At 38.1% G+C, this 12,066-nt stretch overlaps 1 protein-coding gene across 2 annotated transcripts in view; it reads left to right on the forward strand.

Moving 5' to 3' along the window:
* Positions 1 to 1,940: 1,940 nt before the first annotated feature.
* The window catches only part of LOC117208272 (synapsin), a 40,950-nt gene continuing 30,824 nt past the window's right edge, over positions 1,941 to 12,066 (forward strand). The window contains exons 1-6 of one of the 2 annotated variants that reach the window (XM_033449311.1): positions 1,941 to 2,087; positions 6,696 to 7,121; positions 8,825 to 9,161; positions 10,158 to 10,411; positions 11,705 to 11,840; positions 11,958 to 12,062. In XM_033449311.1, the coding sequence (XP_033305202.1) occupies positions 8,904 to 9,161; positions 10,158 to 10,411; positions 11,705 to 11,840; positions 11,958 to 12,062 (753 nt within the window). In that variant the 5' untranslated portion in view covers positions 1,941 to 2,087; positions 6,696 to 7,121; positions 8,825 to 8,903. The remainder of the gene's footprint in view (positions 2,088 to 6,695; positions 7,122 to 8,824; positions 9,162 to 10,157; positions 10,412 to 11,704; positions 11,841 to 11,957; positions 12,063 to 12,066) is intronic. The other variant, XM_033449312.1, reaches the window with a different exon arrangement.

A 12,066-nucleotide genomic window follows, 5' to 3' on the forward strand; every position in this document is an offset into this window, starting at 1 on the left:
ATTTGATTGTTAATGTCGATGTAAAAGAAAATAGAATTTGGAATTTTCCATTGAATATATTGAATATTTTTAAAGAGACGCTCGGTTTAAATTGTCAGATGTGAATATTGATTTCGGAAAACGATTCATCTGCTTTAACATTTAAATTTCGGAAAGTCTAAGCCCCATGCCTGGAAAATGAAATATTTTGGTTTTTAAACATTTGAATTAGACGTTTATTATTTTGCCTGATTATATGTACGAAAATTTGAATGCAATAATTGGCAATAATCGAACAATTACGTCCAAGAAACGATTCCATAGATATTGATTGAACGAAGATTGTAGGAATCACAGAACTGTCGATAGTCGTGACGCTGGTAAGGGTATTGTCGTAGCACCTCTTAAGTTTATCACAATGCGGATGAAGGTGAATATCGAAGACAATACGATGCTTATGGAATCATTCATCGATGATGTGAAAACCATCTAAGATAATGATGCATCGTTACCTTTACGCACAGATAATTTTTTTATTACGTTTTTCCAATCCATCCAACAATTGTACATAAATATATACCAGATGTAACGATATTATTAGATTGCGTATGTTTGTGCAATTTCATATTATTATAAACGTAAGTACAAGAATGGAAGTACTTACGTTTATAAATGAATACAGTTAATGACATGATGTACAGAATAAATTACTAAATATATGTAGACACTTGTAGCGATAAGTGGATGAAAAGTATTCATTTAAACGCGGTAATAAAAAGTTAAAGCTATGAGGATAAAAGTTTTACTGGGGCTATTTTTCTTATGTGTTAACGCGAAGCCACCTACTCAAGCCGAGTGGCTTAATTGGTCTCTCGGGAAACTTGAAGGCATGAAAAAGGAATAAAATTTTCATTCAAAGAGAAACCAGTGCTAATTCATATTTTCTTACGTAACAAGACGAGACGTTATATCTAAAGCGTACTGAAAATGTAATCTTAATAAAAATCCAGACGTTTTTGTTTCCTTTGAAGGTTTTTACCTCGGAAAAATGTTTGTGACCCACTTCCCCACAGAAAAAACAGCTCTAATGTCGACTTCCCTACGCGAAGAGAAGAAAAAGGGGGAAAAAGAAAACGGGAGAGAAGAAAAGAACCGTCTTCTCGCGTTGAATACTACCTCTGTCTATAGTAACACGCAAAAGGGCAGACACTGTTGCGAATATATCAAATATTTTATTGCGTCCGCGTGAACGTAAACCAGAGCTGCCGCACTGAATGCTATAAACAATGAAATTTTATTCCAAAAGAAGAATCCGTTTCCGCACTTTACCTACACGAGTCCGCACGCCTAACTAACACAGCCCCAAACAATAGAAATTCTATCTCTCGAAAGATTTCAAAGTACGATCTCCATAGGCACAAAAGCTCCGTAAGTGCAACGCCGAGGAATCATGAATAACTGGGTCGCTGCATTAATTCTTTTATGCAGCTTGAGCTTGTGAAACGCAGAGCCGGTCGAGTGAACAGGAGCGATAGAACCGGGAAATCAACATCTCGCCGGCACGCTATCTATAATCATTAAGATATCAGGAAAGAGAACGTCGCAGATACAAAAATAAAGTACAGAAATAATATTGTCGGATTTGCTCCCGAGTTATATCTCATCCCCTGCTTTGATTTCATTTCACATGCAGACGCTTTAGAGGTTCGTCATAAGTTTTAAAAACAAGCTTCGATCGTGTAGAGTTGCGCAACCCGGGACACGAAATAGTATCGCAATGGTTCGATATAGACACAACCACGTTTTACCAATGCGTAACCTGACATTTCATCTTCAGACGACCAGCAGGTGGGGCGTGTTTGATGTGCATCGAACAACATCATCCTATACAAACACGAGAGAGAACCAAGCCTGGGCATATCGGGAAACCAGGGGCTCGTCCAGTTTCCCCCTAGTCGTTAGCTCGCGACACGCTGGAGGGGATGATAAGAAGAACGCAAGCGCGAACCTATCGACCAGCTAACCCTCCGGGTAACACCCTTGCGATCCTCAGCCGAAGCTCACTGCTTCTCCGGCGAACTAGTGGGTAGTACACGCACGCGACACAGGTGAGTACCAGCTTCTCAAATTTTGCCTTCTAAGTGTAATCTAACAGAGAATGTTTGGGATAAAATCGACGTCTAAAATAATTCTTCTAACCGAAAGATTGGCCGAAGAACAAGTGAATCAGTTTATAAATTTGTTTTCTATTGATAATGATATTTTCTTTGTTTGGTAGTTCAGTGTTTGGTATCGTAGTCGGATCGGTTTTTGGCTAGGTCGTACTTCTTTCGCGGGGTACTCGCAACGGTCATTGGGGGGTTGAAAGGAATAAGAAATTGATTTTTAGGTAGAGAATATTTTTGAGGTTTCTTTGTCATATTAGTAAGTAAATAAGGTTTCAAATAGATAGTTGATATCGCGTTTTTTCGCTGTTGAATAGAGTTTTTCGAAGTTGATAGAGTTATTTATATTTTAATCATATAATAATAAAGATTTATGTGAAATAGGTAGGCGTGGCAAGCAAGAAATATTTTAATTCGAAAATAATAGTGATTGATAATTGGCTTTGCGTTTTAACACTAAACCTACCAGTGCTGATTAAATTGATCGTTTTCAAATTTCTACACAAATTTAACCATATTTAAACGTTATCATATTGCTTCATAATTTCCGACTTTTCCTAAAACGTGCATACAATATATTTTTCGGTATTTACTTCTAGTTTGCTTTTTTCTTTTCTTAGAAAAAATTGTATTCTGTCCTGCCTACCGCGGGCGGTCAGTTTAACTGACCGATAAAATATTTTAATTACTCTCAAAATAAATACAATCAGTACAAAGGAAGAGCTATCTCAAAGTCAGATGACAAACAAAATCAGTAATAACAAATAATAATAACTGTTACGCCCGTAATCTTGTCATAAACCATAATTCATCCCTAGATCAAGATGGTCACCAGGTATCAAAACATATCAACTCAGGCCTATAATAATCCTAAGGAACCACCATAAAATTTAGCATCTTTTACGGTCAATTGTTACAAACATTTTAAAAGTTGAAAAGTTTCTTAGGGTTGTTGCTCATTCTGATAAAACACGGGTAAAGCGGGGTTTTTGCAATGTTCAACGGTCAATTCCACCCTCGAACAACCGTTGGTGGAGAACGGCCAGCACCCATCAATATTTTCGTATAAATATTGCCGTCACAGATTCTTACTTGCTATCGCCCTTCCGACCAGTATACGTCTTAGTTTGTTAGTGAATCAGTCGACATCTAAATTTGTTATCTCTAAATCTCAGACGGAAAGCATCTCAGGGCGTTTTGTGTAAAGTTGTTATAAAAGAAAAAGTAAAGCATATATAATAACGGACATAGAAGAAGACTGTTCAGTGTGCGATGAACAAGTAACTTCAGCAACTGAAAACAGGATGGAAACGCATGAAAAACTATTTACGACCGAATCAGAGTTGAATATTATAAATAAGCGTTCACGTCCAGGGCAAAAAGGAAAGAAACTATTATTGACAGAAGAGAATGAGACTGATGTAGAAAACCAATGTATCACAACGGGCCTGATGGAACAGTTTGGAAAGGAATAGATGCAAGTCCCAAACCTGGCGGACATCAGTTGATAATATTTTTAGGGATATGCTAAACGGCATATAATGAAAGGACAAGTAAAGTATAAGAGATCATATAATAAAATGTACGGAAGAAGAAACATTTAGAGCACTGGGACAAAACTAGATGCATTTATTGCTCTGCTATATGCCCGCGGTGCATATCAGGCAAAGAATTTAGATGTCTCACATTTGTGGAATAAAATTTGGTGACCTGCATTTTTTTCAAAAACAATAAGCAGGAATGACTTTACTGAAATTATGAGGTTTATACGATTTGATAAGAAGAGCGAAAGAAGCCAACATTTAGGAACCAATAAATTTGCAATGGTACCTACAGTATGGGACTCATTTATAGAGAATTCACAAAATTGTTATCAACCTGGTGCATACATTACTTTTGTATAAAGAATCGCGGGAAAAAACCATGCAATGTAACTATCAACAAGTTCAGATTCATTACTACAAAAAACTTGTCAAGTAAAAAGTTGTAAAGGTTACAAAACTACGAAAATTTGTTCAAGATGCAGGAAATATGCATGCGGCAAATGTACATTTGATAATAAGATAATTTGTAAAAAATGCAGTGAAGTTGAATAAGATATATCTTTATATAAATAAAAGTGTAACTTTATTTAAGTTTAGAATTGAAATTAAACAAAAGTAAATTTGGACGAAATTTTATGAAAGTTCACCATTTTATATACATTCAGTTATAAATTAACCATTATCTAATTTAAATCATAAAAACTATTACTTCTTTAATCACCGGTCATTTTGACCGGGCACGGTACAAATAGATATACACGAAGTGTCGATAGGTTTAGTGTTAAGTATGTTATTAGTCGAGACTCGTATTCATTTTAAATTTACGCGGGAGCCTATAAACGCAACGGTACTATGTTGATCGAAGAGTTTCTACGAGATAACAATTTATAGTGTGCATAAAGTGACGTGACCGTTCTCGTGGGTATGTTGCGCGTTATTTTCACGTGACGTTTCGATTCTGTGATCTCTACTTTTTTCCACCAATTAGATTCTTCCAATTATTCGATACCAAAACACATTCTTTCGCGCGCCGCTCGTTACAAAGAAGTTTTTATTGAAATGTTTGATTTCTGATGTACGAAATCACCATTTAAATACGTATATTTAATAATGATAGACATAAACGGTTTTTGTAAAAAGAATTGAATAAAAAAGAATCTAGTTGAAGTTACGCGTTGTTTTACGTTTAAAAAACGTTAAGTGATTGCATTAAATACAATACTACGCCCCTTATCACAAAGAATAAAGAGCATTAGTCACCAGAATAAACGTGGTGTAAATATAAATACAAATAATTACACAATTACTCAAAATTAAATATTCCATGGTAAGTATTTGTTCATTTTTTTTCAACTCTTACGGCAGATGCACGTTTCTATATGCGCAGCTTTGAGCGGTCAATGCGCCTGCCCTTTCCTAACGCCTAGGGATTTCCATCATCGATTATTACTAGAGTCTAAGCTAAAGCCCCTAGAAATAATATGATCAGCGTAGATCCGTGAAAATACAAGTGCATCCAACGTAGCTATTCCCATGTTTCGTATGCCGATTAATTAAGCAAATTATGTCTAATACATTGGAAAGAAAGTTTACCCTAACACTTAATTAAATATACGGTATATCCGAATACGTTCTGTACACAGTAAATGTTTGAACGATGGGGTGCGTCAAGAAATTTATTGATTTAAAACGTTTTATCACTTTATCCCTCGTGACAATCGGCTGCGCAGTACTGTCAACAATTTGGAAAATTGTTACTCCACCTATCTATATTAAAATTAGGAATAGTTGTCAAGATCTGCTAATTGATCAGTATGACGTTTAGTACATTCTAAACATAAAAATAAATAAAGTGAATCTCCCAAGTTAGATAAGCTGTCACGAGTTAATAAGATCGAGGAAAAGAAGATATATCTAAAAACACGTGGAAATTAGAAGGAAGACCGAATTTCGTGGGAGTTCATTTAAAATTCAATTACGTCTAGAATCTCTGACATTAATTGAATGCAGACAGTTCGCCAAGTTGTCGCATGCAACGGCGAACTTTGTTAGTTTAAAGTTTCGAGTTACTCTGATTAGAAAATGCTTTCACGGGGAAAGCGACTAGCTGGAAGTTTCGGCTTTAAAGAAATCACGAAGCTTCTCTCGACATTCAGTGAAAAGTTTCCACTTTTCAATTCTTTCTTTGCTGCTGCCACTTTACGGTCACGAAATAGCGTGTCGCGTTCAACGAGTAACACCAGCGAATAATTCCGAAGAATTTCAACGAGACGCCACTTTTATCGTAGAAACAAATTGATGGCCCACCATTTCCTGGTAGCCTTGGTAAAAATTGTACGAGGCAATACAACGTTATCAGGCGTTTCTATCGCGGTCCGATATCGAAGCTAAAATCATGCTTCCTATCGGAGAAAGCAAAACACGGTCCGCGTAAAAAAGTTCTTCAACATGTAAAGTCACGCTGCGTCGGTATCGATCAGCGGAATATCAAGCTCCACTTTTACTGTGCTAAATTTCTGTGAGGGTCTCCATCTCGCGCACTCTGAGTGTTCGCGTGGACGTTTTTATCACGGACCTCGCACGAGCACTCGTTGTTCCTTACTAAGAACATAGAGGTTTAATTATAGCGATACTTCAGTATAAAAAAGGAGAGTAAAAAAAGAATGTATCTCCTCCTTTTTTAAACCGGTTGCCAGATATTTCCATGGCTTTCAACAATCTATACCCGTAACTCGTTCTTTTAAATATGCCAGTCACTTTCGAAGAAGATTTTAAAAACTTGAATGACACTCTTGTCCTGACATAATGTGTATACTATAGTAACACTATACCTCGGACATTTACGTAATCAACGCGTCATAATCCCCTACATGTATGAGAAGTGCTTACGTAGTTGTAGGAATTTTATATTAATCCAACAGTATTCCATCAATGGACATTCATTCAATATTACAAACCAGAAACCATTCTAACCTTCTCTAATCATCGCGTACCATTCCCTTTGCAGATTTCAACTTGGATTGTTTAGTTTCTCCTTCCTCACCTCTCTTATTTCATCCTTTCCTTTTGGATTACGTTACGTTGAAGTGTTATTCCACAACTTGGGAAAAAAAGGGCACAACAAAGAGACGAATCGGTAGTGAACGTCGTCGAGCGAGCCACAAAGCCCAAGACACAAAATCTCCGCCTCCGCCTCCCGTTCCTAAGCCGCTCGAAGAACACGAAGATCGTCGCATACGGTGACCATCCGACCACCAAAAGCCACCGGAATTCTGCGGTTTTGGTCAGGAGGACGAGGTCGGTGTTAAACCAGCAAGATTACCGGCCGCGGCGGTTGCGCCAAATACTGTGGTACAGCCCCTTCACCCGGCAACATTTCATTCTCCAGCTTTCGACAGTCCTTCACTTCCAATGTTAACTACCTGAAACGGAGGTGAGTGCCTGTCTCTTTCTGTGTCCAACAGCGCGATGCCTATTCTGTTGTCTCTTTGCATGCTCGATAACACTTGGCCGATGGAATTTCAACACTTTCCCTTCTGACCGTCTCGAGAGATTCGAGGAATTCGGAAGCGAGATGCTTCGGATATCTTCATATTTCTATTTGTTCGTTCAATAGCTTCAAGTCTTGTTTGTTGAGTGATTAATACTAAAAGTACTAGTCATTAGCAAGCCGGTAAAAGTTAATTCCCCGCCTAACGACTGGAAATACTCGGAGGTTTTTATACCCGAAAGAATGACAAGTGCTGTTATATGAATTATTTAAAATAATTAACTCAAGATAATAAATTTGAAATTTTTTGGCTATTGCTTTTAATATATAAAAAAAGTATAATTGAAGGTCTCACGAGAAGGAATCTAGTATTAAATCATCATCAAACATCGTTTAGATTGAAAGGTCACTGAGCTTCTTTTTAGAACATTATGATAGATTAACGTCCCTGTCAACAACGAAACTGTAACTTTGTTTCTCGTAGTTGAGAACGTCCAGATACGTTCATAACAGTACATGCCAGTACATGGAAATGTATAAAGCAACTTGAAACAAAGAGTCCGGGTCGTTGTACGATAGATGCTTGCAGAAGAGTACATTTGTCGCAGCCTTTTCATTGAACCTGAAGACAGAGTCTTATAATAGAAGCCTAAAATAATGAACGACCATCTTGATAGAAAGCTTAGTTGAATGGTCTTCTATACGTATATATTCCGAATGGTGATATGTCGTATAATATCTCGGCGAATAAATTGCTCGTTCAATTAACCCTGGGCCGACTATCTGATTTATCCATTGAACTATAATTAACAGCCGGTATTCGAGTTCCACGAGACCCAAGCGATGGGCCGATAACTCCAACTACATCATAACGGCTATTATTTAATTATAGCACAATTAAGCGTAAATTAATACCGCAAAAAGAAGTGGAGTAAAATACCACGCAAGCATCTCGGTGTTTCTTCATGTTTTATAAATCTCGATGTATGTATGCATGCAAATTATCCAAGAAAGTGCTTTTGGCATCGTGCAAAATCAGCCTAAGGCTCGACGTTTTCCATCTTGGTATTAGACGAGTGATTTAAAAGCTCTAAGAACAACTTTTTGTGTTAATTACAGCCACCGCTTCGTATCATTTAAACCCGTAACGATATTACGCTAAATATTTCAAATTATTTCAAGCTTACCACGCATTCCATGTCTTCGTTACAATTTATTATCCAACCAAGCAAAACGTCGCTATCGGGTATCTGTCATCCGATTGTCTCGTCGTCAGGGGGAAGTCGTCTCTACCTGTACCTTGCAAAGCACGAGCGATCGTCGAGCCGTATTTCACGCAAGACACCGCAAGACGAGACATGTCCACTACTAAAAGACACCATCCGACTACCAGCTACGCGCATCAGAACCAAATATGTCATCACATCCCGTGTCACGCATGCAAACCAGCAATCAGCAATCGTCCATCATCGCCGGCGCGCCATCTATGCCATTTATACCCCGAGCACCTCTGGCTGTTCGATGTGTGCATTATAAACTAAGCCGTGTGATCTGCAAAAAAGCAACCAAGCAAAATAAAAAAATGCAAAAAGCGTGAAATCACTGGACGATCGGACCGATTGCCACTATCACGACCACGACCATAGTTTGTCTTCCAGGTTCTCGTCAGGGGATTTGAGCTCGGAGCTCGACGATGAACCAAGCACAGACTCCGGGCTGGCCTCCATGGCCAGGGATTCGTCCCAATCGTATCAAGCGGTACCGGATCGGCCATTGCAGTCTCAGCCGACTCCTGTTCCACCGGCTAACCAGCCACCGGTACCTGGAGCACCGCCGTCTGGACCACCTCAACCCGTTGGCGGCGATCTAAGTCTCAACCTGAGACCCGGATCGAGAACCACCAGCGCTCCTTCCTCGCCGGCCAAGACCCGGGAAAGTTTACTCCAGAGGGTTCAAAGTTTGACCGGAGCTGCTCGCGACCAGGTACACTTCATCTTCTTTTTAAATAATTAGAAAAACTTAGTACAGAAAAGTTAAGCTGGGGTACGAATTTTTAATCCTTATCACTAAGTTATGGATATTTATACATTTATTAAGGAAATCAAAAGCTACAAAAATACACAGAATCCACATGCATAATAGACGAAAATATATAGTACACGTTATATTTAGACGGAACAAATGTCCGGGGCAAGATTCTATTTCTTAATTATAAATATAAATTTGTATAAACATCCACAGTTTATTTATTACCCTACTGCTGACAATTAGGGTAGAACCCTGGCTTATATTTGATAGCATTGCAAATGATCGGAGTGATAAAGGTTAAATTATATAATAATGAACGAAAGAAAGATATACATGTATATTTGATCTGTTTTATATTAGACTCTTTTTATCATATTAGTAACAGCCATCCGTTCTGGCAGATATATTACGTCTATTCGTATCTCCTGTCAAATATAATGTCGTTTTCTAAAATTACAGTGTTTTTCGTGCCATTTGCCTTTTAAGTCTCCTTTGGTTTATCACTGTACGAGAGAAATATATGACTAAGCATGATTACTTCCGTGAATGAGTTCCATCTTCAAGTCCAATTCCAAGGTGTACACACAGTGTGTAACATATAAATGGTTACTCATTCTCAAACAGTCAGATTACATAGAAATGTAATCGTAGAAACGTGCGGTGCAAAACCTTCGATAGAACGACGTTAGCCAGATTTCAAGCTAAAATTGCGTTCTTGCATGTTCAACGCGTTATCTGGTCTTTCTAATGCTTTCGAAGAAATACGCAAGCATTTGCGTGCACGAAATCCCATTAATCTCTTCAGTATTCATTATCCCATTATACCATTTGGAGCGTTTGGATCTGTTAAGACGTAGCCCTATATGTAGAAGAAAAATTCTTTCTTTTTTTGCGTGTAAATTGTGGGAATGCAGTAGTGTAACTAATTGTCTAAATCTTCTTTACAAACAGGGTGCATCGATTCTAGGAGCGGCGGTGTCAGGTACAACTAGAGGGCCATCTTACAACAAAGATCGGTGTTTCACCCTGCTAGTCATCGATGACCAGAATACCGACTGGAGCAAATACTTCCGGGGTCGTAGGCTTCACGGTGATTACGAGATCCGTGTAGAACAGGCGGAATTTAGGGAATTGTCGTTAACTGCGAGCGAGACTGGTACTATTGTGTCCATGGCGGTTTATCGTAACGGAACCAAAGTCATCCGGTAATTATTATTAATTATAATTATATATTATCTTTCAATTTACGTATCTCTCTCACTTAAATTTATCTATATATATGTCGGGTTCACATTATGATTAGGGTTAGGGGCGTGAAACGAATCTTCATTTGGATTACACATTGTTGTTATGCAATAGAGATGTTGACTAGTGCAAATATCATTAGTGCAGAATTTGACAAGTAATCGTGGTAATGACTCGAGATGCTAATGACAATGATCCTAGGTTCAATAACGAATCCGCGGTCAACGGGATAACAAAATGCGCTTTCTTCCAAAGCCCAAGTTGCACTCAACTTGCTTGTCTACGGTACAAATATTACTGAACTAACTCTTTGTTAAAACGTGGAATATCCACCGAGCGTAAAGACGCTATGTAACTCGCTAATGAGACCTCACGAGAGAATGACTTTCCGTCACGATGATGCTGCAGAGGTAGACTATGATGGGGTGTATCTAAGGACACGAGATCATCGAATTTGTCGAGAAAAGCCTTCGTACGAAGAATGAGGGAAACGGACGTTCCTGTTAATTGGTTAGTTTCCATGTTGGTGATTAGAGAAGGATGCTAACCGCCCTTGAGGGAAAATTACTAGCGGGATGCATCGTTCGTGAGAAAAATAGATTTCTCCTATCTTCCCGTAGTTGAGACAAAGACTGTTTGCCTGTTTGAAGGACTTCAGTTAACTAAATCTTAAGATTTGTAACGGGTCCGTTACAAGAAACCGTTGGAATGTTTACTGTCGAGTGCCGCTACAACTATTTCTTTTAAGGAGAGCTATAGAATTACTCCAGCTCTATGTTAGGTAAGAACATTCATCCCGTGACCGCGGCTACGTTCAGCGACTTGTTGTCGCTTCGAGTCAAGCTCATTATCACAAATCTCGAACAATTATATTCGAGTTAAGTTATAGAGGCCAAAATATTGGGGGTTTTCCGAAGAATTCCAAAGGAAGGCCCCGGTGTCCTTTCATCTCCGACATATATATAATATATATTTTTTTTTTGAAAAATTTAAAGGTGCAAAAATGCATAGAACGTGTTGAATATGTAAAAATGCATAAAATATCGGAAGTATAGAATTCACTATAATATTTAATAGAAGAAACCAATCATGAAAATATGAATTTACATAAACATCCGCAGTCTACTTGTTATATGTATGTTATATCATAATATTTATTTATTTATATGTATATGTACGTATTCTACTTATTTTAATCAATATGTATTGTTTATTTTCACTGCGAAAGTAAAACAGACAAATTCTGTCGACAGATCTTTCAAACCTGATTTCGTCCTGATACGACAGAACCTAAAGGACGCCGGAGAAGACAACAAGAACCTTCTTCTCGGTTTAATGTACGGCGGTGTCCCGAGCATTAACAATCTCACGGCAATTTACAACTTTCAGGTATGAACTTTGCGTGAGCTAACGACCACATTGAAGATACTTCGAATAAAGGAAACGATTAAGAACTTTAACAATTTCGCATGAAAATGGATTTCTTAATCGTGCTTCTTTTTTCAGGATAAACCATGGGTGTTCGCACACCTATTGGGACTTCAACGTCGTTTAGGAAAAGACAACTTCCCCTTGATCGAGCAAACTTACTATCCCAACCATCGTGAAATGGTAA

Source organism: Bombus bifarius, unplaced genomic scaffold (genome assembly GCF_011952205.1).
Source record: "Bombus bifarius isolate JDL3187 unplaced genomic scaffold, Bbif_JDL3187 scf7180000008058, whole genome shotgun sequence".
Taxonomy (NCBI): domain Eukaryota; kingdom Metazoa; phylum Arthropoda; class Insecta; order Hymenoptera; family Apidae; genus Bombus; species Bombus bifarius.